The sequence below is a fragment of the Oncorhynchus tshawytscha genome, linkage group LG09 (assembly GCF_018296145.1).
Source record: "Oncorhynchus tshawytscha isolate Ot180627B linkage group LG09, Otsh_v2.0, whole genome shotgun sequence".
Taxonomy (NCBI): domain Eukaryota; kingdom Metazoa; phylum Chordata; class Actinopteri; order Salmoniformes; family Salmonidae; genus Oncorhynchus; species Oncorhynchus tshawytscha.
The window spans coordinates 55735856-55761455 of record NC_056437.1 but is presented as its reverse complement, the minus strand read 5'-3'; the positions used below and the strand labels follow the sequence as shown (position 1 = coordinate 55761455).

At 43.0% G+C, this 25600-nt stretch overlaps 1 protein-coding gene across 5 annotated transcripts in view; it reads right to left on the bottom strand.

Annotated features, from left to right (window-relative positions):
• Positions 1–25600, bottom strand: part of LOC112258302 (actin-binding LIM protein 3-like) — a 135002-nt gene that overhangs the window by 19778 nt on the left and 89624 nt on the right. For 2 of the 5 annotated variants that reach the window (XM_042327086.1, XM_042327087.1), the window contains exons 7-14: positions 24033–24120; positions 21006–21064; positions 20617–20688; positions 6258–6413; positions 5657–5686; positions 3457–3592; positions 2474–2572; positions 1414–1464 (exon numbers count right to left, since the gene is read on the bottom strand). In XM_042327086.1, the coding sequence (XP_042183020.1) occupies positions 1414–1464; positions 2474–2572; positions 3457–3592; positions 5657–5686; positions 6258–6413; positions 20617–20688; positions 21006–21064; positions 24033–24120 (691 nt within the window). The remainder of the gene's footprint in view (positions 1–1413; positions 1465–2473; positions 2573–3456; positions 3593–5656; positions 5687–6257; positions 6414–20616; positions 20689–21005; positions 21065–24032; positions 24121–25600) is intronic. The other 3 variants (XM_042327089.1, XM_042327090.1, XM_042327088.1) reach the window with 2 other exon arrangements.

Genomic DNA, 25600 nt, shown 5'->3' with positions numbered 1-25600 from the left:
ACGAATAAACCCAGTGAATCCATGAAACAAGATCAGCATGTTCCTTCTCAGTGAACCGTGGTGGGAATTAGGTGGAGGTACACTCTGTTCAAGTTGGTTTAATAGCATGCAAAGTATATACAGTACGACAGAAACAGTTAGCCAGCTTCAAACTAGGATGTGGAGCCTCAGCACTGAGAAGTGTTTTAACCCTCCTGCTGTGTTCTCTCTGGAAAAAATGTAGCTCATTTAATCAATCTGATTGTCATAAGGTTCCATGACACAAAATACATTTGGATGATTTTCATTACATTTTGTGTGTTTTATTGAACTTTTTTACACCTGTGGTGATCCCGGTCATTAGAAATGAATGGGTGAGACTACAATTAGTGTATAACATTTTGTTCAGGCACATGCCCATTCATCAAATGGACACACTTCCTCTCCCAGACTCCCACATGCATGTATGTTTGAGCACACACACACGTGCACACACACACACGTGCACACACACACACGTGCACACACACACACACACACACACACACACACACACACACACACACACACACACACACACACACACACACACACACACACACACACACACACACACACACACACACACACACACACACACACACACACACCATTTCTCGTAGCTCTGGAATATAAAGCTTTTTGAGGCCTTGCTCACAAGTCATTCTGTGGCAGCACAATGACCAACCGATACACTGTATGTGAGGCTCTTGATCATATCTTTGATCATGACACTGGTGAGGAGAAGAGAGTCCTTGTTAAACTTGTACAAAAAGTAGTCTGTGATAAATAGCACAATATGTTTCATCGGAGTATTTGTTATAGTCAAAATAATCCATACATTATGCTTTTTTCTACTCAAAAACGAGTTGTATGAGCTCAGGTCAATGAGGCCTTACAGGCCATAAATAGCAAATAGAAGTTCAAAACATGTAATGTCCACAAGAACGTAAGTTGATAAAAAGATCTAACACAACATTAGGTGATAATATATGTATTATTATGGATTTATAATCAGCTATAATGGGGCGGTCCTTTTGGACCGGGAACACAGAATGAATTAACATGATATGAACACATCAGGAGGGTTAATAGGTATCATATCAGATTAGATCTGTGGTTATCAAATCAATCGGGTGTTATGGAAGATAAATATGGCCAATAGCATTCCATCCTCTCAATCTTTTTTTTTGCTTCCAATCAGGTAGCTACCATTGATGGCGGTTAATGTTTTAGCTTGATTATCGTTGTAAGAGGCTGACACATTCAGATGTGGGGTTTTGTTGGGACACACACACACAACACACACATCAATCACAGCTGAAACACATCACAGACAAATGTCTCTAAACAGAGAGGAGCCGTGCCTCGTGACAGGCAGCCCCACACATATACCATGTCTCTTATAGATGGGAGGTTTCCTGTAGATGTTGGGCTCGCCTGTGGCTGAGGACACAAAATGAGAGAGAGGAAATGAAACAGTGAAAAGAGAAAAGGGAAAAAAGAGAAGAGGGGGGAGGTGCAGTAAAATGTGTTTTTTTTTAGGGTTAAGTGCCTTGCTCAAGGGTAAATCAAGGGTAGAAGAAGAAAGTGTTGTAGGTGTTAAAGTTGTTAGAAGTTGTACTGTAGACTTTTTTTGAGAAATGCATCCTACATATGAAATAAATAACACTTTTTGCCAATAATTTGCCATCCTTGTCTGGACAGAGTAGAGAACAGACAACCCCCAGAGTAGGCCACTCTTCACCTACAGAGCCTGTTATATCTCTTTCACATGTTGGATCCTTAACAAACCTCTGACTCTGTCTCTCTGTCTCTCTGTCTGCCTGTCTCTCTGTCTGCCTGTGTCTCTGTCTGCCTGTCTCTCTGTCTGCCTGTCTCTCTGTCTGCCTGTCTCTCTGTCTGCTGACTCATAAACCAAATTTGTTTGATGTATTCACTGTCTTTCCCTCCACACAGAAACCCTTAGCTCAGCTGGAAATGAACGTGTCAACACACGGCGCAGCATGAGTAAGGCGGCTGAGGTAAAAGTGACACCATCAATAAAAACAGATGAGTGCATAATGGCTACTGCATGTGCATGTGCACAGGCAAATGATACACAGTATCAACAGATGGACGGGGACGGCCACAGCATCTGATTTCAACATACGCTCGGTACAGAGAATAGAAGAGGAAGAGCTACTGCTCAGCTACTGGCAGACAACACAGGGTAATAAAGCCATACAACCTGTGACGGCGTGATTAAGCCTGAATAACGGCCCATGATTGATGGGGTGAGGATGTCATTGTATATGAGCAATGCAGAGAGACATGGTAATACACACAGTAGGCCGTAACATGTCCCCCCATATTGTGACCTTTGAAAAACCTTGTAGGTCTGACTTCAGTAGAGGACAGTCTGGAGGAAGAGGAAGGAGGATGGGTGTGAAGGACAGGAAAAGCAGAGGCCTACCTGGCACATGGAAATGCTTGGGGGCTTGGTAGGCGGTGTGCGTGGTGGGTCTGGCATCAAGCTGACTGTAATAGGGAGAGCTCCTGCCACTCTCAGTGCCTGCAGACAGTCAGCCCAAGACCAATGACAGTGACAGAAACGAGAGCATGAGCCAAGGATTGGCACCATCCATTAACCAGACCCATTCCATCCCACAGCCAAAGCTCAGCCCACACTCACAGAGACACAGCCAGTCAGAGACAGTAGACAGTTTAGTTATTAGGACTAAATGTCTACTATGCCTGACTGTGTGCAGAGGAAACAGAAATATAAAGCAACTGCCAAGTCTGCCATGATGGTATTCTACATATTTGATGACTTTAAAACTAGCATAGCTCTATGCATCGCCACTAGAGGAGAATGATACGTCTTTTGAACAGTGGCAAAGCGTGATACAAACTATCTAATGCCTGCTTCAGTTCGTTTAGTTTAGCAGGGTCTAACGAGGGTTCATGACCTGCTATTAGACAGGGATGGATGTTGTAGCGTGAGAGAATGGTGGGAAGAGCAATCCCCAGTAGTATACCACCACTACCACCACCACCTGAACATAATACGCACAGTACTGTATATACTACAGTGTTATCAGACTCAAAGAGGAGTCTGGAGAAAATATGGCAGTGGTGTGATGTGAGTGGTAGTACTGGAGGGGATTGTGATGTGGGTGCATGAGCGGCGCCTAACCCTGAGTGGGTTAACCTGAAACTAATGTTGTTCCAGTCACCTATACAGGAAGCAAACATAAGGCATAGGGATAAAACACATCTCCACACACTCCGACGCCTTCCGAACCTGATCAAACTCAGTCCACTATTGCTTTCTTGCTGACATTTTACGGCAAAACGATTTACGCTACTTCATCTTTATGAACATTTTCATGGAGGAGTTTCTCCTGCCTATGGGTAGTGCTGTGTGACATGGTCGAGTGACGTTAAGTAACTCACCTGGGCGATAGCAGTGTTGTGGGGAGCGGGAGGTGGACATGGTGGGGGACATGCCATGGTGACTGTAGGTGGGAGAGTCTATGAAGCCTGGGCTGGACAAGCGCCTCTGTCTCAGCTCCATGCTGTCATAGATGTCCTGGGAAACACAGTAGCAGGTCACCGGTCATTGCCTGCAGGGCTCTGTCTGTCTGTCTGGCACCATCTACAGTGCCTTTGGAAAGTATTCAGACCTCTTGACTTTTTCCAAATGTTGTTACGTTACAGCCTTATTCTAAAATGGATTGAATAATTTTTCCATTCATCAATCTACATACAATATCCCATAATGACAAATCAAAAACATGTTTTTAGAATTTTTTACTAATTTATCCAAAATAAAAAACTGAATATCAAATTTACATAAGTATTCAGACCTTTTACTCTGCACTTTGTTGAAGCACCCATTGCATTGATTACAGCCTTGAGTCTTCTTGGGTATGACGCTACAAGCTTGGCATACCTGTATTTGGGGAGTTCTCCCATTCTTCCCTGAAGATCCTCTCAAGCTCTTTCAGGTTGAATGGAGAGCATTCCATTCCTTCTCTCCAGAGAAGTTCGATTGGGCTCAAGTCTGGTCTCTGGCTTTGCCACTCAAGGACATTCAGAAACTTGTCTCGAAGCCACTCCTGCATAGTCTTGAATGTTCACCTGTCCTGTTGGAAGGTGAACATTCGCTCCAATCTGAGGTCCTGAGCGCTCTGGATCAGGTTTTCATCAAGAATCAGTCCCTGCTGCTGAAAAACATCCCCACCACCTTGCTCCCCTGTAGGGATGGTGCCAGGTTTCCTCCAGATGTGACATTTGGCATTCAGAGTTCAATCTTAGTTTCATCAGACCTGAGAATCTTGTTTCTCATGGTCTGAGAGTCTTTAGGTTCCTTTTGGCAAACTCCAATGGGGCTGTCATGTGCCTTACTGAGGAGTGGCTTTCATCTGACCACTTTACAATAAAGGCCTGATTTGTGGAGTGCTGCAGAGATGGTTGTCATTCTGGAAGGTTCTCCCATCTCCACAGAGGAAATCTAGAGCTCTGTCAGAGTGACCATCAGGTTCTTGGTCACCTCCCTGACCAAGGCCCTTCTCCCTCGATTGCTCAGTTTGGCCAGGCGGTCAGCTCTAGGAAGAGACTTGGTGGTTCCAAACTTCTTCCATTTAAGAATGATGAAGGCCACTGTGTTCTTGGGGACCTTCAATGCTGCAGAACTTTTTTGGTACCCTTCCCCAGATCTGTACCTTGACACAATCCTACTCTACAGACAATTCCTTCGACCTCATTACTTGGTTTTTGCTCTGACATGCACCTTCAACTGTGGGATCTTATACACAGTGGCAAGAAACAGTATGTGAACCCTTTGGAATTACCTGGATTCCTGCATAAATTGGTCATCAAATTTGATCTGATCTTCATCCAAGTCACAACAATAGACAAACTTAGTGTGCTTAAACTAATAACACACAAATGATTTTATTTTTCTTATCTATATTGAATACATAATTTAAACTTTCACATTGTAGGTTGGAAAACATATGTAGCTTGGAAAAAGTCAAGGGGTCTGAATACTTTCCGAAGGCACTGTATATCAAAACATTACCCTCTAGACACACTATTCACTTTTTTCCCTTTCATCTAATAACTGACTTTATTTAATCAAGTCCAATGAGAGTTTTAATTTAGTCAATTGAGTCCCTTCTAAGGCCACATGGACCCAAATATATCACACATACAGTGTACCAAATATGCCCATCCCAGACTTATTCCTATTCAGCCATCTGTTACACTCGTCGAAATCGTGGAAATGATCGGACCAAGGTGCAGCGTGGTGAGCGTACATTTTTCTTTATTATAAATGTCGCCAACAAAACAAGGAACAACAAAAAACGAACGTGAAGCTTACTTATACAGGCCACTAACAAAGACAACTACCCACAAAATACAAAAGGAAAAAAGGCTGCCTAAGTATGATTCCCAATCCGAGACAACGATAGACAGCTGTCCCTGATTGAGAACCCTACCCGGGCCAAAACATAGAAACACAGAACATAGTTTCCCACCCGAGTCACCCCCTGACCAACCAAACATAGAGAATAAAAAGATCTCTACGGTCAGGGCGTGACACCATCTGTCAACTGATTCAGTGCAGTAGTGTATGGAATGTAATTACCTGAGAGTATGGAGAGAGAGTTCCCAGAGACTGTAGAGAAGAGGAATGAATAGAGGAATTGGAATCAGTCAGTCAATAGCATCATGCTCTCCAGAATTATTTAGCAGTGTTCTATTCAAATGAGACCTGTGAGCTTACTAAACCATGAATAATATGACTGAATAATAAGTCCTCTTCTGTGTAGTTGTTCATAAAGTTATTACATTAAGACAAGCACATATGAAATCTGACAGTAAACATGAGGAATCCATTGTGTCTGCGGCTTTGTCTTACTGGTGTGAAATAATCTAAATTAATAATTAAGAGAGGCCTTGGCGTGAAAACATAAAGCTCTTAATTGACATTATTTATTGTTGAGTGTCTCGCAAAGATCAATTCAAATCTGTGAACAAAGCAGGAGACTCACAAGGATGTAGTCATGTTTTAAGATGGTGCGCGACGTGACCACGGTACAACCATACAGGGGCTAAAGTGGGAAGCTGGGGGGATGTAGCAACAGGGAGACACAGAGACGGCAGGCACAGTGCAGGGGCATCACACACCCACACTCACACACCCACACACATAAAAGGCAACTAGATTAGCACTAGCGTCTCAGTACCTCCCCATAGCTGTAGCGTTCTAGCCTGTCATCAGAGGAGTATCTGTGATAAGACTCATAGGGAATGAGATCGGGCCGCTGCACGTCATAAATAGCTTTAATCTTAGGCAGAGCGGCCAGATCTTTGTAATTTAGGACCTCGTTTTCCACTTTGGCCTGGAGAGAGGACACAGAACAAGACAGAACAAGGAGAAGACAGAGAAGCAGGCGTGAGACAGAGAGAGAGAGGACGAAGCTTGCGTTGACAGACAGAGAAATCCGGAGGGGAGGCCAAATCAGGGTCAGCCGCAAGCTGCTGATGGCATCCTGGGTGAGACAGAAGCTCGCAGCACACACACACACACACACACACACACACACACACACACACACACACACACACACACACACACACACACACACACACACACACACACACACACACACACACACACACACACACACACACACACACACACACAGACAGATAGCAGAGAGATCCCAGAAACAAACATAGACACACACCCTGTAGCAGAGGGAGAGAGCTGGAGGTGGGACATTGGTCCAGCCATAGAATTAAGAATTCTAGTATTGACATGAAAGGTATTATAACAGTATAAAGGGTCAGGCATTTTGGTCAAGGAGTTGGTCAACCATGGTTGTGATAAGACATTGTGTAAAACAATGAATTTGATTATTATCTTCACAGTGTGTTTTATTAGCTAGTTAGCCAGCCAGTTTGAAAGGAATGATTCCAGAAATGTTTCCAATTAACTGCCAATATGCCAACATTGCATACAAACAATGCAGTCACTACACAGCCATACACTGGCTGAAAGAAGTTGATAGGACAAATTGTAAATGCAACAAGTACTGGTATTGTATCATATTATACAGTAACACTCACAGCTTTTCAAGAAAACAAACATTGAAGGGCCATACTTGCGAACAAGTAGAAAAGTTTAAACATCAGCCAATTAAAACCGTTGACATAGTTGCATGTGATCAATAGCTACATGTTAGCTGTTCCCATTACATAACCTGGCACATTCAGCCGTATGCTAACCAGGTGGCCGTAATTATTTCCTGTAACAAATTTCGCATTAGCCTATCAAATATCTTAAACGTTTTCTCTACAGACCAATGGCATTTCTTAAAATAGGTCAACTTGGCCACCAGAGGTATATTTAAAACTCCTAAGTCAAAGTTGACTTTTGTCCCCCTTCACTTCATCTGTTTTAAGTGTAGAGTGCTAATATTTCATGATCATCGCAGGCTCAGTGGCATGTATTCATGGAAACAATTTTTGTTATGTTTCTCTCATCTCTCTGTGTTTCATCATTTCCCTTCAATTTACAAGAGGCTGATTGTATCACACAGGAGAAAGCATCAGAACAAGTGAAACAGCGCCCCTCTGTCTCGGTATGTGTAGCTGTTATGGGATGTTTATGAATAATGACTAAACTATGTATATGTATTATGTCTAAATACTATGTATTTAGCTTAGAATTATAACTAAACGAAATACTACTCTGTTACTGTATGAATGTATGAATGTTATTATAATCATAATACTGAATATAAGGTGTGTAGTTTTAGTCAAGAATTAGAACAAGGACTTTCTGTTCCTTGTTAGAAATGAATGGAGCTATCGTCAGACCGGCTGGAATACTGTGTGGTGTCAACTGTGCTTATGTCTGCGTAATGAAAAAGTAGGGAGAAAAAAACAACTTCTGACTATTTCTGGTCTAGCGATCGATGACAAACGAGCTCGCTGCCCAAACTTACATAATTACAAAGAGGGGATTTTCCTGATCAAAATGGTGCCAGTGTAACAGTTTTTCTTCTGTCCCTCCCCTCGCCCCTACCTGGGTTTGAACCAGGGACCCTCTGCACACAACAGCCACCCTCAAAGCATTGTTACCCATTGCTCCACAAAAGCTGCAGCATTGCAGAGCAAGGGGAGCAACTACTTCCCGGTCTCAGTGATGTCACGGATTGAAACACTATTAGCGCGCACCCCGCTAACTAGCTTGCCATTTCACACCAGTTACACCCAACTTGAAAAAAAGAAAACATACACATTGCGAGATATCTGGCGAAAAAGACAGACATGCCTATATTTCCCCCATAGGAAACCATGGGAAGTCCGCAGAGTTCCAATATTATTTTTGTTTTTTACATTTTGTTGTTTACATTTTAACACCATAAACACCATAATATGAATCAAATTAAGTAAGCCAAATTTCTTAAAATCAATCCCATCTACCATGTTATTACATATTACATGTTATTTTAAATTCTCTGGTAATGGGGCGGCAGGGTAGCCTAGTAGTTAGAGCATTGGACTAGAAGGTTGCAAGTTCAAACCCCTGAGCTGACAAGGTACAAATCTGTTGTTCTGCTCCTGAACAGGCAGTTAACCCACTTTTCCTAGGCCGTCATTGAAAATAAGAATTTGTTCTTAACTGACTTGCCTAGTTAAATAAAGGTTAAAAAAAAACAGAATACTATCAAATGCTTCTCAAAGACACCCGCTGGTGGTCAAACTAGCAATAACTTGCAGAAACAGAAGACATGGCTGAGAATTAAATGACGTGCCACAGAATGCTGCAGCAGCACGCAGGGTGTGCCGCAGTATGACTCAACTTTTAAAAATATAGAAAATATAGAACACAAAACATAGAATGCCAACCCCAACCAAACTAAAATAGAGACATAAAAAAGGAACTAAGGTCAGGACGTGACAGTACCCCCCCCCAAAGGTGCGGACTCCGGAAGCAAAACCTAAACCCATAGGGGAGGGTCTGGGTGGGCATCTGTCCACGGTGGCGGCTCTGGCGCGGGACGTGGACCCCACTCCACCATAGTCTTGGCCCACTTAAGTGGCGCCTTTGGAGTGGCGACCCTCGCCGCCGATCTCGGACTGGAATAGACAGGAGACTCCGGCATCGCCGGAGTGAAGGGCGACTCCGGCGGCGCCGGCGGCTCCGGCAGCTCCTGACTGACGGGCGGCTCCGGCAGCTCCTGACTGACGGGAGAACCTGGAGGGAGGAGACGGAGAGACAGCTTGGTCCTCGGAGGAGGCACAGGATAGACCGGGCTGTGGAGGCGCACTGGAGGTCTCGAACTAAGGGCCTGCACAACCCGTCCTGGCTGGATGGTGATTTTACCCCAGCACGTGCGGGGCGCAGGCACAGGACGCAGGCACAGGACACACTGCGCTGTGTAGACACACGGGAGACACAGTGCGCAGAGCCGACGCAGGATATCCTGGCCCGAGGAGACGCACTGGCTGTCTGGAGAGCAGGGCTGGCACCATTCTCCCTGGCTGGATCGTCACCCTAGCCCGGCAGATGCGGGGAGCTGGGATGTAGCGCACCGGGCTAAGAACGAGTACTGGAGACACCGTGCGCTTGACCACATAACACGATGCCTGACCAGTACGACGCCCTCCACGGTAAGCACGGGGAGTTGCCTCAGGTCTCCAACTTGACTCTGCCACACTCCCCTGTGCCCCCTCCCAATATTTTGTGGGGAGGGGGGCTGCCTCTTGGGCTTCCTTGCTGGCCGACCGACCACCTCTATCTCCTCTCAGGTTGTCTCATACTCCAGATAGTGCTGCTCACCTGTCCAGGAGTCCCTTTCACCATGCTGCTTGGTCCTTTGGTGGTGGGTAGTTCTGTAACGATTGTCGTTGGGAGAAGGAGAAGAGGACCAAAGTGCAGCGTGGTACGTATTCATAATCCTTTTAATAAGGACGAATACTGAACAAAAACAACAAACTGACAAACAAACAGTTCTGCAAGGTGCAACAAAACACAAAACAGAAAATATAGAACACAAAACATAGAATGCCCACCCCAACTCACACGCTGACCAAACTAAAATAGAGACACGAAAAAGGAACTAAGGTCAGGACGTGACAATTTATTTCAAGGCCTACCTTCAAACTCAGTGCCTCTTTGCTTGACATCATGGGAAAATCAAAAGAAATCAGCCAAGACCCCAGAAAAAATTGGAGACCTCCACAAGTCTGGTTCATCCTTGGGAGCAATTTCCAAATGCCTGAAGGTACCACGTTCATCTGTACAAACAATAGTACGCAGGTATAAACACCATGGGACCACGCAGCCGTCAGACCGCTCAAGAAGGAGACACATTCTGTCTCCTAGAGATGAACATACCTTGGTGCGAAAAGTACAAATCAATCCCAGAACAACAGCATAGGACCTTGTGAAGATGCTGGAGGAAACAGGTACAAAAGTATCTATTTCCACAGTAAAATGAGTCCTATATCGACATAATCTGAAAGGCCGCTCAGCAAAGAAGAAGCCACTGCTCCAAAACCGCCATAAAAAAGCCAGACTACGGTTTGCGTGCTCGATTTTATACACCTGTCAGTACCAATTTGAAGGGGTGTCCACATGCTTTTGTATATATTGGGTATCTCAGCTAGGATTCAAACTTGCCGCAAACATCAAAAATCACCAGGAACCAGGATCACAACACTGAGCTATTCATCCAATTGAACATGTGTGTTTTAGTTACAGCAGAATGTGCTGTTTGACTGCTGTTAAGGACGCTCTCATGGAAAAGTGTTCTATGACGTCCAACTACATTAACGATTTTAATAGGTTGATATGGAATTTGAATTGGATCTAATCACAGCCGCCTGGTGAGGATAGCATAGGGCCAGAGAGAAAGATGACAAAGTGGCAAAGTTTTCCCTACATGCTTATGACAAATCCAGCTAATCTTTTGAATAAGGTGTAAGAAAACCAGATAACATTAGTAAAATAAAGGTTAAATAAAAATAAATAAATGAGGTAGCTAGATACGGTTAGCATGCTAGCTAGCTACATTAACCAGATGTCAGTGCCCCCATAACATGTTATTATTTCTCCACTTCACATGGAAATCACCACAACGTTCCCATCCTCAATTCTGGAATTTGTATTAGCAGCCTGAGTCATTCTTCGTAGGTAGAACGTAAAGGACAATTTATGCGATTGGACAGGAATTACGTTGAAATAGGGGCAGCATTGCCCTCTGGTGGGGGCCTTTAAACTTTTTCTAATGTTCGCAAGAATGGCCCCTGAGACATTTATGGTCTGTTTACATATAGGCTATATATACAGAAAATGTGTATAAAACCTGCATAAACTGTATTTTGAATTATATGACACATTTTGGTGAGAAAATAATTATATTGCACAGATTTCTGATACAGATTTCTGGACATGCCTTGCTTTTAAAACCAGTTAAGCCTAGGGCTGAATACTGCCCCCTTTGGAGGAAGTGCGTGCCCATAGTAAACTGAAAATATTTTTTCCCAAAATTGCTAATATATGCATATAATAATAATTATTGAATAGAAAACACTCTAAAGTTTCTAAAACCGTTTAAATTATGTCTGTATGTAAAGCAGAACTCCCAGGGCAGCCTTTCTTCCAAACACCCTATTGGCAACAGAAAAGTTGGGACAACTTTGACGTCATCGCCCCCTCCCTTCCCAACCAGCTACGGATCCAGAACAGTTTCTATGTGTTCAGCGCGATGTCTGCTTTCAAATGATGCGTTCTTTGTGAGAATCTCGCGCGCCCTCGTCCTTTGGCGGGCTAAAACATTCGGGTCACGCGAAAATACATGCACTCTATTGCGCGGGTCGGTCTCTTTTTCCATGAAACACTAATTGACGTCGGTTTGTCTGTTCGCGCTGATCTTTGTTTTATATGATTAAAACATCCTAAAGCTCGATTCTGCACTTAGTTTGACCAGTTTAGTCAACATATAATATGTAATTTTGAAGTTTTGATGCGCAAGAGTGCGGGACCAGAAGTCATTTTGGGTGCATTTCAGCTGAAGCTGTTGGCATATGCTAATACAGAGACACACAACTTGAAACCAAACGATGCATTGGGTAAGTATAACTCCTTCCACGTCTTCTCATCGAAGAACATCAAAGGTAAGGGAATATTTATGTGGTTAATTTTGGGTTTCTGTGCTCTCCAAACGTAGAGGAGACATACTGCTAATATCTGAGCGCCGCCTCATATTATAGCCTAGTGAACGAATTCTGTAACGTTAAAAATAAATGTAACACAGCGGTTGCATTAAGAAGAAGTGTATCTTTGTAACTATATGTAGAACATGTATATTTAGTCATGTGTATTGCTTGTTATCTGACGTTATCTGTTGGAGCTATCATCATTTCTCCGGACATTTGAGTAGCATTTTGTGAACATGCCGTCATTGTAAACAGAGATTTATGGATATAAATAGCATATTATTGAATTATTATTTTTTTTACTGTGTAACATGTCCTATTACTGTCATCTGATGAAGATTTTCAAAAGGTTAGTGAATGATTTATTTTTTAATCCTGCTTTTATAATTTTATATTTTCTGGGACAAAATGGCCGCCTCTTGTCTTTTGTTTCGGTGGTGGTCTAATATAAATGTGTGGTGTGTTTTCGCCGTAAAACATTTTAGAAATCTGACTTGCTGGGTAGATGAACAAGGTGTTTATCTTTCATTTGAGCTATTGGACTTGTATAGGTGTGGAGGTTAAATATTTCTAAGAATATTTTTTCGCATTTTGCGTTATGGTAATGAGCTGAGCCTGTAGTCACGATCCCGGATCCGGGATGTGTAGATCAAGAGGTTTTTAAGTAAAATCAGGAAATCCACCACCTATTCCTCTACTGCCAGTTATTCAAATGGCGAATGTGCATAAAGATGGCAGAATTCAGATATGATGCCATTGTTTTACCACTATCCACTGGGTTTTTAAACTACGCCAATACATCAGCACAATCTATTTATACTTTTTTTGTTTTTAATTGCTGGCATCTTGAAGCTAAAATTGGGGCCATGTATACTCTGCTAACGACCATACAAAAAGGACTAACAGAGCAATATACAATACAGCAAACTTGGCAAAAATTTAGAATTTGTGGTAAGTGCATGAGGGCCGACATATTTATTCACCTTCGCTATTAGACTGGTTGGGATTTCTCCCTGACAACAATGGCTGCCATTTCCATACCATTCTGGAACTTTGAGGGTTCATGACATAGTCCTTCTATCAATTGAATAGGTTGTTATCAATAAAATGTCACAATAAGGTGCAGAGCATTCAATTTGCTTATTGAGGGGCAACAAGACCCCCGCTCTGCTAAAACCACTGACAACTGCGTGGCGTTGTCAAGGGACTGTTAAATAAATGGTAACTATTTGGTTGCAACATCCATCACCTTCTGAAGAGCATAGTCAGAACTACAAATTTCTGATTATTCCATGCATAACAATTGTTATCGGTTTCAGGAAGCTAGGCATATGTTGCACATCACCACTTTACAGGAGAGTCATTTGAAGGTCATTTTTATTTATTAATTAAAATGCATTTTTTGGCAGAAATGCCTTCTGGAACACATGCACTTTCTTGTGCCTTAATAACAAACTTGCATGCCATCTGTAAATACAAATAAAATGGTTAAATTACAAGCTGGCTTGCTAGCTAACATTACGTGAATGATATGTGTAGTAATATTATTTGTATCTCAGAAAACCATTTGCATTGCTAGTTATAGCCTAATGTTAGCAAGCTAGTTAACATTGAAACTAGTTGGTTAGCTTTAGCTACTTGCAGATTCATACTACAGCATTTCATGCATGGTGGCTAGCTATAGAAATCTGTTTGTATTGCTAGTAGCATGGGTTGGGATTATGGTTCATTGTTCAGCTAGCTAACTAGCTAGATAGCTACATGTCTAAACAAAAAACTCCACTTCACCAGATGATTACATGATCCATCCAGTTAGCCAGGTGTGTCTGGGGATGATTACGGCCATCTATTGTATTACATGAACATGTGTACATGTCTAGATAATAGTGACCCATCCACTTAGCTAGATGTGGCTGGGGGACAGTTATAGCATTTCTTTCACATAACCCATCAATTTAGACAAGTGTGTCTGGGTAAGCATCATTTAAAAATTATTAAATATTTATAAAATATTTTTATCTGGACACTATCTTTGATATTGCTACCATGCAAATATATCAATTAACCATTTAGCTGTACTGTTAACACCTTCTGTATCCTGTGCATGTGTCAAAATAAACTTTGATTTTATTTTTTATATATATATATACGCTGATTCGGTGAGCGAGTTTATTAGCAAGTGCATCGGTGATGTTGTACCCACAGCATCTAAAACATTCCCCAAATAGAAACCGTGAATTGATGGCAGCATTCGCGCAAAACTGAAAGCACGAAGCACTGCTTTAGATCAGGGTAAGTTGACTGGAAACATGACTGAATATAAACATCTATTCCCTCCGCAAGGCAATCAAAGAAGCTACGCGTCAGTATAGAGACAAAGTAGATTTACAATTCAACGGCTCAGACACGAGAGGTATGTGGCAGGGTCTACAGTCAATCACGGACTACAAAAGGAAAACCAACCCCGTCGGGGACCACGATGTCTTGCTCCTAGACAAACGAAACAACTTCTTTGTTCGCTTTGAGGACAACACAGTGCCACTGACACGGCCCGCTACCAAAACCTGTGGGTTCTCCTTCACTGCAGCCAACGTGAGTAAAATATTTAAATGTGTTAACCCTCGCAAGGCTGCCGGCCCAGACGGCATCCCCAGCCACGTCCTCAGAGCATGCGCAGACCAGCTGGCTGGTGTGTTTACGGACATATTCAATCAATCCTTATCCCAGTCTGCTGTTCCCACATGCTTCAAGAGGGCCAGCATTGTTCCTGTTCCCAAGAAAGCTAAGGTAACTGAGCTAAATAAATATCACCCTGTAGCACTCACTTCACTTCATCATGAAGTGCTTTGAGAGACTAGTCAAGGACCATATCACCTCCACCCTACCTGACACCCTAGACCCACTCCAAATTGCTTACCGCCCCAATAGGTCCACATACAACACAGTTGCAATCACACTGCACACTGCCCAAACCCATCTGGACAAGAGGAATACCGATGTAAGAATGCTGTTCATCGACTACAGCTCAGCATTTAACACCATAGTACCCTCCAAATTCGTCATTAAACTCGAGACCCTGGGTCTCGACCCCTCCCTGTGCAACTGGGTCCTGGACTTCCTGATGGGCCGCCCCCAGGTGGTGAGGGTAGGTAAACAACATCTCCACCCTGCTGATCCTCAACACTGGGGCCCCACAAGGGTGCGTTCTCAGCCCTCTCCTGTACTCCCTGTTCACCCATGACTGCGTGGCCATGCACGCCTCCAACTCAATCATCAAGTTTGCAGACCACTACAGTGGTAGGCTTGATTACCAACAACGACGAGACGGCCTACAAGGAGGAGATGAGGGCCCTCGGAGTGTGGTGTCAGGAAAACAAACAAAACAAAGGAGATGATTCTGGACTTCAGGAAACAGCAGAGGGAGCAGCCCCCTATCCACATCAACGGAACAGTAGTGGAGAAGGTGGAAAGTTTTAAGTTCCTCGGTGTACACATCACGGACAAACTGAAATGGTCTACCCACACAGACAGCGTGGTGAAGAAGGCGCAGCAGCGCCTCTTCAACCTCAGGAGGCTGAAGAACTTATCACCAAAAACACTCAAACTTTTACAGATGCACAATCGAGAGCATCCTGTGGGGCTGCATCACCGCCTGGTACGGCAACTGCTCCGCCCACAACCGTAAGGCTCTCCAGAGGGTATTGAGGTCTGCACAACGCATCACCAGGGGCAAACTACCTGCCCTCCAGGACACCTACACCACCGATGTCACAGGAAGGCCATAAAGATCATCAAGGACAACAACCACCCGAGCCACTGCCTGTTTACCCTGTTACCATACAGAAGGCGAGGTCAGTACAGGTGCATCAAAGCAGGGACCGAGAGACTGAAAAACAGCTTCTATCTCAAGGCCAGCAGACTGTTAAACAGCCATCACTAACATTGAGTGGTTGCTGCCAACATACTGACTCATCTCTAGCCACTTTAATAATGAAACATATATGTAATAAATGTTTCACTAGCCACTTTAAACAATGCCACTTTATATAATGTTTACATACCCTACATTACTCATCTCAAATGTATATACTGCATCTATGCCGTTCAGCCATCACTCATTCATATATTTTCTATGTACATATTCTTATTCATTCCTTTACACTTGTGTGTATAAGGTAGTTGTTGTGAAATTGTTAGGTTAGATTACTCGTTGGTTATTACTGCATGGTCGGAACTAGAAGCACAAGCATTTCGCTACACTGACATTAACATCTGCTAACCATGTGTATGTGACAAATAAAATTTGATTGTATTTGATATAGTGTGTGTTTACCAGAGACGGTAATGTGAAGAACAGCATGACCTGCACCAAAGTCAGACTAGGATATACTGTAGCTCAAGGATCAGATAAAGTGTATTTTTACCTGGAGTTTTTCCTTATTGTAGGCTACTACTTTCACCAGTTTTAGTTTTTAAATATTTGGTTGTTTAAACTCCCTTAATCACTCTGTTTAACACGTGTCCTCACGTGAATCCTTAAAGAGATGGATGGGGCTAAGGCTTAAGACACTGAATCGCTGTAGTCAAAAAAAGAGCACTCAAGTAGCTGTACCAAAACATTCAAGGGCCATTTTCTCAAAGTCGGGTTACAAGTTAATCAACTTTTAAAGCATAATTACTTTCCTATTGTTCCTCAACTGCAGTATATGATATACCATTTTGTAGCTCTGAGTAAATAATCAAATTTTGCACCATAAGATGAATCTAGGTGGTCGGTCACAATTGTGCACATTTAGCTCAATCATCAATTATACATCAAGTAACTGCATGTTTTTCATGATCAGTAAAGATTAATTGATCATGTCATTTCAGATACGTGAGTGTAGCCTCACGATATCGCTCAATTTACCACCATTAATTGGATAGTTGAGTGGTTTAGGTTAATTTCCCATCCTACTGTATGCGGGCACTGTACATTGTACAGTTGGCAAACATATAGTGGTAAGTAGATCTAATATAGATATATACACAGTACCAGTCAAACGTTTGGACACACCTACTCATTGAAGGGTTTTTCTTTATTTTTGTACTATTTTCTACATTGTAGAATAATAGTGAAGACATCAAAACTATGAAATAACACATTTGGAACCAAAAATGTGTTAAATAAATCAAAATATAAACTAGTGACCCTTTGCCTTGATGACAGCTTTGCACACAATCTTGACATTCTCTCAACCAGTTTCATAAGGTAACCTGGAATGCATTTAAATTAACAGGTGTGCCTTGTTAAAAGTTAATTTGTGGAATTTATTTTCTTTTTAATGCGTTTAATGTTTGAGCCAATCAGTTGTGCTGTGACAAGGTAGGGGTGGTACTCCAAACATTAGCCTTATTTGGTAAAAAACCAAGTACATATTATGGCAAAGAGCTCAAATAAACAAATAGAAATGACAGTCCATCATTACTTTAAGACATGAAGGTCAGTCAATAAGTGAAATTTCAAGAACTTTAAGTTTCTTCAAGTGAAATCGCAAAAACCATCAAGCGCTATGATGAAACTGGCTCTCATGAGGACTGCCACAGGAAAGGAAGACCCAGAGTTACCTCTGCTGCAGAGGATAAGTTCATTAGAGTTACCGGCCTCAGAAAATGCAGCCCAAATAACAGACACATCTCAACATCAACTATTCAGAGGAGACTGTGTGAATCAGGCCTTCGTGGAAGAATTGCTACAAATAAAGAGCTACTAAAGGACACCAACAAGAAGAAGAGTCTTGCTTGGGCCAAGAAACACGAGCAACGGACATTAGACTGGTGGAAATCTGTCCTTTGGTCTGATGAATCCAAATTTTAGATTTCTGGTTCCAACCGCTGTGTCATTGTGCGATGCGGAGAAGCTGGACGGATGATCCCTGTATGTGCGGTTCCCACCTTGAAGTATGGAGGAGGAGGTGTGATGGTGTGGGGATGCTTTGCTGGTGACACTAGAAATGATTTATTATTATTAATGATTAATTATTTATTTAGAATTCAAGGCACACTTAACAAACATGGCTACCACAGCATTCTGCAGCTATACGCCATCCCAGCTGGTTTGGGCTTAGTGGAACTATCATTCGTTTTTCAACAGGACAATGACCCAACACACCTCCAGGCTGTGTAAGGGTTATTCTACCAAGAAGGAGAGTGATGGAGTGCTGCATCAGATGACCTGGCCTCCACAATCCTCCACACCTCAAACAAATTGAGATGGTTTGGGATGAGTCGGACCGCAGAGTGAAGGAAAAGCAGCTAACAGGTGCTCAGCATATGTGGGAACTCCTTCAAGACTGTTGGAAAAGCATTCCAGTTGAAGCTGGTTGACAGATTGCCAATAGTGTGCAAAGCTGCCATCAAGGCAAAGAGTGGCTACTTTGAAGAATTTAAAATATAAAATATATTTTGATTTGTTGAACACCTTTTGGTTACTACATGATTCCATTTGTGTTATTTCAAAGTGTTGGTGTCTTCACTATTATTCCACAATGTAGAAAAGAGTAAAAATAAAGAAAAACCCTTGTATGAGTAGGTGTGTTCAAACGTTTGACTCGTACTGTATATAAACTCAGAAAAAAATGTCCTCACTGTCAACTTACTTTCAGAAAACATAACATGTGTAAATATTTGTATGAACATAGCAAGATTCAACAACTGAAGACATAAACCGAACAAGTTCCACAGACATGTGACTAACAGAAATGGAATAATGTGTCCCTAAACAAAAGGGGGGGTCAAAATCAAAAGTAACAGTCAGTATCTAGTGTGGCCACTAGCTGCATTAAGTTCTGCAGATTTGACAGTTCTTGCTGTGAGATGTTACCCCACTCTTCCACCGAGGCACCTGCAAGTTCCCGGACATTTCTGGGGGGAATGGCCCTAGCCCTCACCCTCCGATCCAACAGGTCCCAGACGTGCTCAATGGGATTGAGATCCGTCCTCTTCGCTGGCCATGGCAGAACACCGACATTCCTGTCTTGCAGGAAATCATGCACAGAACAAGCGGTATGGCTGTTGGCATTGTCAGGCTGGAGGGTCATGTCAGGATGACATGTCAGTACCACATGAGGAAGGAGGATAACTTCCCTGTAACGCACAGCTTTGAGATTGCCTGCAATGACAACAAGCTCAGTCCGATGATGCTATGACACACCGCCCCAGACCATGACGGACCCTCCACCTCTAAATCGATCCCGCTCCAGAGTACAACTAACACATAGACAATAACCCACGAAATACCCAAAGAAGATGGCTGCCTAAATATGGTTCCCAATCAGAGACAACGATAAACAGCTGCCTCCAATTGAGAACCAATCTAGGCAACCATAGACATACATAAACACATAGATAGTATACACCCCCATAAACATATAAAACCACTAGACAGTACAAAAACACATACATCACCCATGTCACACCCTGACCTAACCAAAATAATAAAGAAAACAAAGAATACTAAGGTCAGGGCGTGGCAGCCATCTATAGTGGTGATGACAGTAGTCCGACTGACAACTTTACCAGGACAAGGACTTACCGAATTCAAGCTCTTTCCAAAAGCTTAATTTCTGATGAAGCAAGCTAAATGGCACGTTGTTTGCTTAGCTAGCTAGCTACATGTCAAATGGATAGGCTACCCTCACGTATCTGAAATTACATGATCAACTGAAAAGCATACAGTTACTTACTGTATAACTATGGTGATAGAGCTAAATGTGGAATCGTGGAAATGTGTAGTTCTGACTATTCTCTTCAAGAGGTGATGATATTAAAACCAAGTAGTTCTAACATTTATTTAACAATCCCCTTGAAAACGGCACGTGGTTGTCAATGGTTTTGTGCGGAGCCGGGGTTCTCCTTGTTCCCCAGCAGCCAAATCGAACGCTTGGCACCGTATTGTGACGTTTTATTGATAATTTAAAGGACCTCTTTAGGCTCAGCACACACTCAACGACAGCAGATGTCTCTAAACAAGATCTTTACCATGGTTGCTTTCCTCTACAGTGGAATAAAGACTATACCGAATGTCAGCTTCACAGTGCAACAGTCAACAATGGAGAAAGTATGTGAACCTACTTTAAACATACATCAATAATACATTGGATATAACAAACACTGTTGTCTCAAACAGACATACAAACACCTGAAGCAAACCACATAAATGACATAAACACACAACCGCACATGGTGGACTGTCGACCCATGTGAATGACTGATGGCTCTGAGTGACAGGTCCTGCAAAGGGGGCTACGCCTCCAAGACAGGCTGGCAGCCAACAGAAGGTGTACATGTAAACAAGTAACCATGGCGATGCCTTGGCGACAGACTACTCACACAGATGACGCGGCTCGGGGAACCGATGCTGGAGCCAGGGGGGGAAATGGAGGCCTCAGAGGTACGTCTTAACTGTGGGAACAAACACACACGCACACACGCGCACCATGTGTGTCAAAGTAAGCCTGCAGAGGCCAGACTACCACTGAGGGAGACAAACAATAACACCCCTGCATTTACCTCAGATCCTCTCCCTTACCGCGAGGCTGCGTGATTATACCCCCAGCCTGACACGTCATCTTAGTCCAAGAATAGGAACGCGAGGGATTCAGTTCGGACTAAACTGCAGGAGTTTCTAGGCGGATATAGTAGTGTAATAGTGGTGTTTTATAGTTGAGGTCAAAGTGTTACTAACAGGAAGGGAGACAGAGACACAGGGTTCTACTCACCCTGAGTTTCTTCTCCAGCCGTGCTGCTTGTTTACACATGGGATGCCACACCTCGGAACCTGTAGCGGGGACACATCCGCAATCAAACATACGGCAAACATTTTTTTTTAAATCACATTCAATCCACCACACAACGGCTATTGCAATTACAATACTGTAAAACCACCGGGGTGCTTTTCATTATTGATGACTGGAGTAGAAGGCCACAGTTCTTCTGCGGCTCACAGCTCAGAAATGTTTTTACAGTGTCTCGTGTTCGCAAACTTTTTAACACACACCGATCAAACGCATGTGTCAGTAGATCAGCACTTCTCAACAACAGCCATACATCAAAGGTGACCTAGAGTACATATCTGAGAGAGGCTTGGAGGCTGAAGTCGTAACTCTCCCTCTCTCTTTTTCCTCTCTCTCTCTCTCTCTCTCTCTCTGAGAGAGAGCGCACTTTTTCACACACACACGCGCGCACACACACACACACACACACACACACACACACACACACACACACACACACACACACACACACACACACACACACACACACACACACACACACACACACACACACACACACACAGCGAGATAGACTAAAATGTTATCTCATTCTAGTTCTTCCTGGGAGGGATGGAAACACTAAACCACTAATGTCATGATCCTCCTCAGTGCTCCTCAGTGCATATTAACAAATAATGATAATGAGAGAGTACCAGGTACTTCCTCTCATACATCCGGTTTCCCCAGGCTCTAGGGCGATACACCACTGTTACTGTACGCGGGACTGAGTGGCTGCCTGCCTGGATATCACGTTCCACATCAGAAGCATTGCGGGAAGCCGGTACAGAATGCAGCATTTGGCCTCCAGTCAATTCAATTAGGATGTCATGCTTACAATCTACAGTTAATATCAGTCCTATAAATCGAGCACAGCCATAGATAGGCCTACAGCACGATCTGTGGGAATCAATAGTCCACCCACCATGCAATTGACGCATCAACAGCACCTAGGCCTATCTCCCTCAATCGCTAGTTAGACCCCTTCAAAGCGTCCTGCGTGAGTGTTGTGAGAGGAAGTCTCCTCCCCAGGTTTCCTAACACAACCTCGGTAACCCTAATTGTGAATGAAGGGTTACAGGAAATATATCTAATTCGCATCAACTTAACTGCATTAACCTTTTACAAAAATGCATTAAACTTTAAAAAACAATAATAATAAAGAATGCTTTTCAACCAACTCTGAAAATAGGTAGAAATACTGTAGCTACACTATCTAAATAGCTAAACCTGAGAGGTAGCAGCCTTCAGGCAGAGACAAATCAGAACAAAGGCTCCATAGAATGTTTTTTTTTCTTCTACACAAATTCGAAATGACAAAGTATCAATGGCAGCCGATGCTGAATTATTTGACACAATTGACATAAATACACTGTGCACAAGAAAATCATCGACACAATAAAAACTACAACTTAAAAAACCGTCAGTGCTGAGGGTAAGACAGGAGTGGTAGTCCATAGCTTAGTGGATGAGCAGCATAGTCACGTATGGCATCGTGCTGCTTTGGTCGCGCTTGGTTCTGCACCTGATGGGTTTCAACATTGTTGAGCACCGGGTAACACGACGAGAGATGGAGCTGTGTTCGGGGACAGCACTTGGTGGTAGGGGGCCGGATTGAGGAGGGTCTTTGCAAACTCTACGTTCAGGTTTTCCCGATATGTTTGCAGGGAGGGCAGATTGGGGCAGCTGTAGCCATTGTATTTTATGTACAGAATGATAGCTATGCCCCCCCCCCTCCCCATCTGTAAATTGGATAATTTTGTTGGATAATTTTTTCTAACACCTGAAAGGCTTCTTTCTACCTCCAGCAGGTTAAAGGAAAACATATTGTGCGTTTTGCATCATATGATGCAAAATGTATCATACCGGCTGTATTTCTGTATTTTGAAAGTTATATACTGTATCTTGAAAAACATTTTGCTGACATTCAAATAATTTTGGGATTATATACAATGGACTAATGAAACAAATACCAAAATATAGTTTTGGGGTGGAATTTTTTGGGTGGAATTTTCCTTTAATGTTGTTGAGGAACTTTCAGTGTTGCACAGCTGGGCCGCTTGCTGCGGTGTTGACATATGTAGTGAATATCAGGGGCAGAAGCAATAGGGGAGGCCGGCCACATGGCATGCGCTGTAGGATCAATCTCTACCTTTAACAATTTGCCACTTCTCAGTCCAGCCATGCAGTCAGAGTGTGTTGGATTGATTCACTGGCCTTTGTTATGTGGCTGGTAATTGAGTAGCTCCCTGAGCCCCGATCACTCAGCCCTCCTTGATGTCCCCCTCTTAAATTAACCATCCAGGGGAAACATAACCTTGGGGGCTGCATACGCTTGTGTTACAATATGCTAATGTTGTGTGTTAGTGGTCTCGCCGTGATTCAGAGTAGCATGTTAATAATGTGTAGTAGCATGGGTTAGCATTGTCTGATTGTCTGTGCACTACTTTTGACCAGTAGTACCCTATATAGAGAATAGGGTGGCCTCTGGGACGAAGACTGCATATAATGATGGAGCTAACGGGCGATGAGAAGCCAGGCAGACCACTTTAACATTCTTCACAGTGAGCTATAGTAGCTGAATAGAGTGTACTGTAGAAGAGTCAGTTAAGGCCAGTCTATTCAATTATGTACAGTATCGCTGTGATCAATAATGGTGGGAGACTGTTTATGAAACTGTCATAATTCAAAGTAATGGCAGGCCAAGGCCCTGCTGAATAACAGTCTGAACTGAGGAGTTTGTCCTATTCAACCTATACTGAGTTTTGGAAGTGCATGATGTCTGGAAATCCATTTTAGAGAATGGATGTTACTTTGTGTTATTTTAGGGAAGGGTTATTATCACCCAAGAGCAAATTACCACTGAATTGCACAAGCGAATAGGGCTCACCATCAAAGTGCATTAAAGTTAATGATACAGCACATCAAAGTAAATCATGATGTTATTATCGTCGACAGGAAAAGAGCCTTACTTACCTGTAAGGTACATCTCCTCTCCTTCTGTAAACATCATCTGACAGCGGGCACAACGGGCACAGGTGGGGTGGTAGTGCTTTCCTCCTGCCTGAGAGACAGAGAGACAGTGAGGCAGAGAGATAAAGAGAGAGAGAGGGAGAAAGAGAGAGAGAGGCAGAAAGAGAGAGGGAGAGAGAAAGAGAGGCAGAGCGAGCAAGAGCGAGAGAGAGAGAGAGAGAGAGAGAGAGAGAGAGAGAGAGAGAGAGAGAGAGAGAGAGAGAGGAGAAAAGAGCAACCACCATTGTAAATTCAACCCATATTTATTTTCCCTTTTGTACTTTATCTATCTGCACATCATTATAACACTGTACATACTGTAGCCATATTATGACATTTGAAATGTGTCTATTCCTTTGAAAAGTGTGAGTGTAATGTTTACTGTACATTTTTGATTGATTATTTCACTTTTGTTTATAATATTTTTCCCATGTCAATAAAGCCCTTTGAATTGAATTGAGAGAGAGTGAGAGAGGGAGGGAGGGAGGGATGAAGAGAGAGATCAAGAGAGAGAAAGAGTGAAGGAAAGAGAGAGGGAAAGAGTGAAGGAAAGAGAGAGGGAAAGAGAGTGAGCGAAAAAGGCATCATGGGGAGTGGATTTCAGAAGATATAAGACGGTTCCAGCCCAGGTGATTTAAGGCGCGGAGGTGAGAAGATGGAAAAAGAGAAAGAAGAGAAAAGGCATGTAAGTGATGGATGCTACTCAGACACAACTCCAGTAATTGGACACTCCAATTCCACTCTCTTCCAAAGCAATTTCATAATCACTCAGTGATTAAGTCCGTTTCAATTAGCCACTGTGTGTCCAAGGTGTGCCTTTCACAATGTTTTATACACACACGCCAGTAGATTCAAAGTTCACAGACTACTCATAGAAAATGACAGGCACAACTGATCCGGTGCAGAGAGGAGAAGATTCCAGTATTTTACAAAATGTCCCTCTGAAATGAAATGTCATTTTAGCAGAGCAGATATCTGTTAAGAGTATATTGCATATTCTACAGTCGCCTACAGAAAAACACAAAACGAGCAGCACCAATACACCCATTACGCTTCTCTTTAGGTAGTGAAATGATTCTGGATGGATTCTAGCAGTCAGACAAATAACCTCAATCATCACATACAAATGCAGTATAGCTCTACAAGTTTAAAACAGTTAGTTCTAACACCACAAAGAGATGGAAAGCGAGCCAGTTGAGTCATCTTGGATCATGTGTGTGTGTGTGTGTGTGTGTGTGTGTGTGTGTGTGTGTGTGTGTGTGTGTGTGTATGTGCGCGTGTGCGTCTGTGTGTGTGTGTGTGTGTCTGTGTGTGTGTGTGTGTGTGTGTATGTGCGCGTGTGCGTCTGTGTCTGTGTGTGTGTGTGTGTCTGTGTGTGTGTGTGTGTGTCTGTGTGTGTGTGTGTGTTAAGGTGCAGGGTTGTCAGAGGCCCTCATGTTTAGCCATGATGACAGAGCATTAAAAGCCTCTCTATTTTTAGAGCCGTGACGGCACGCAGTCTGAATACATTTGCTCTCTTGTCTGCACTCAGC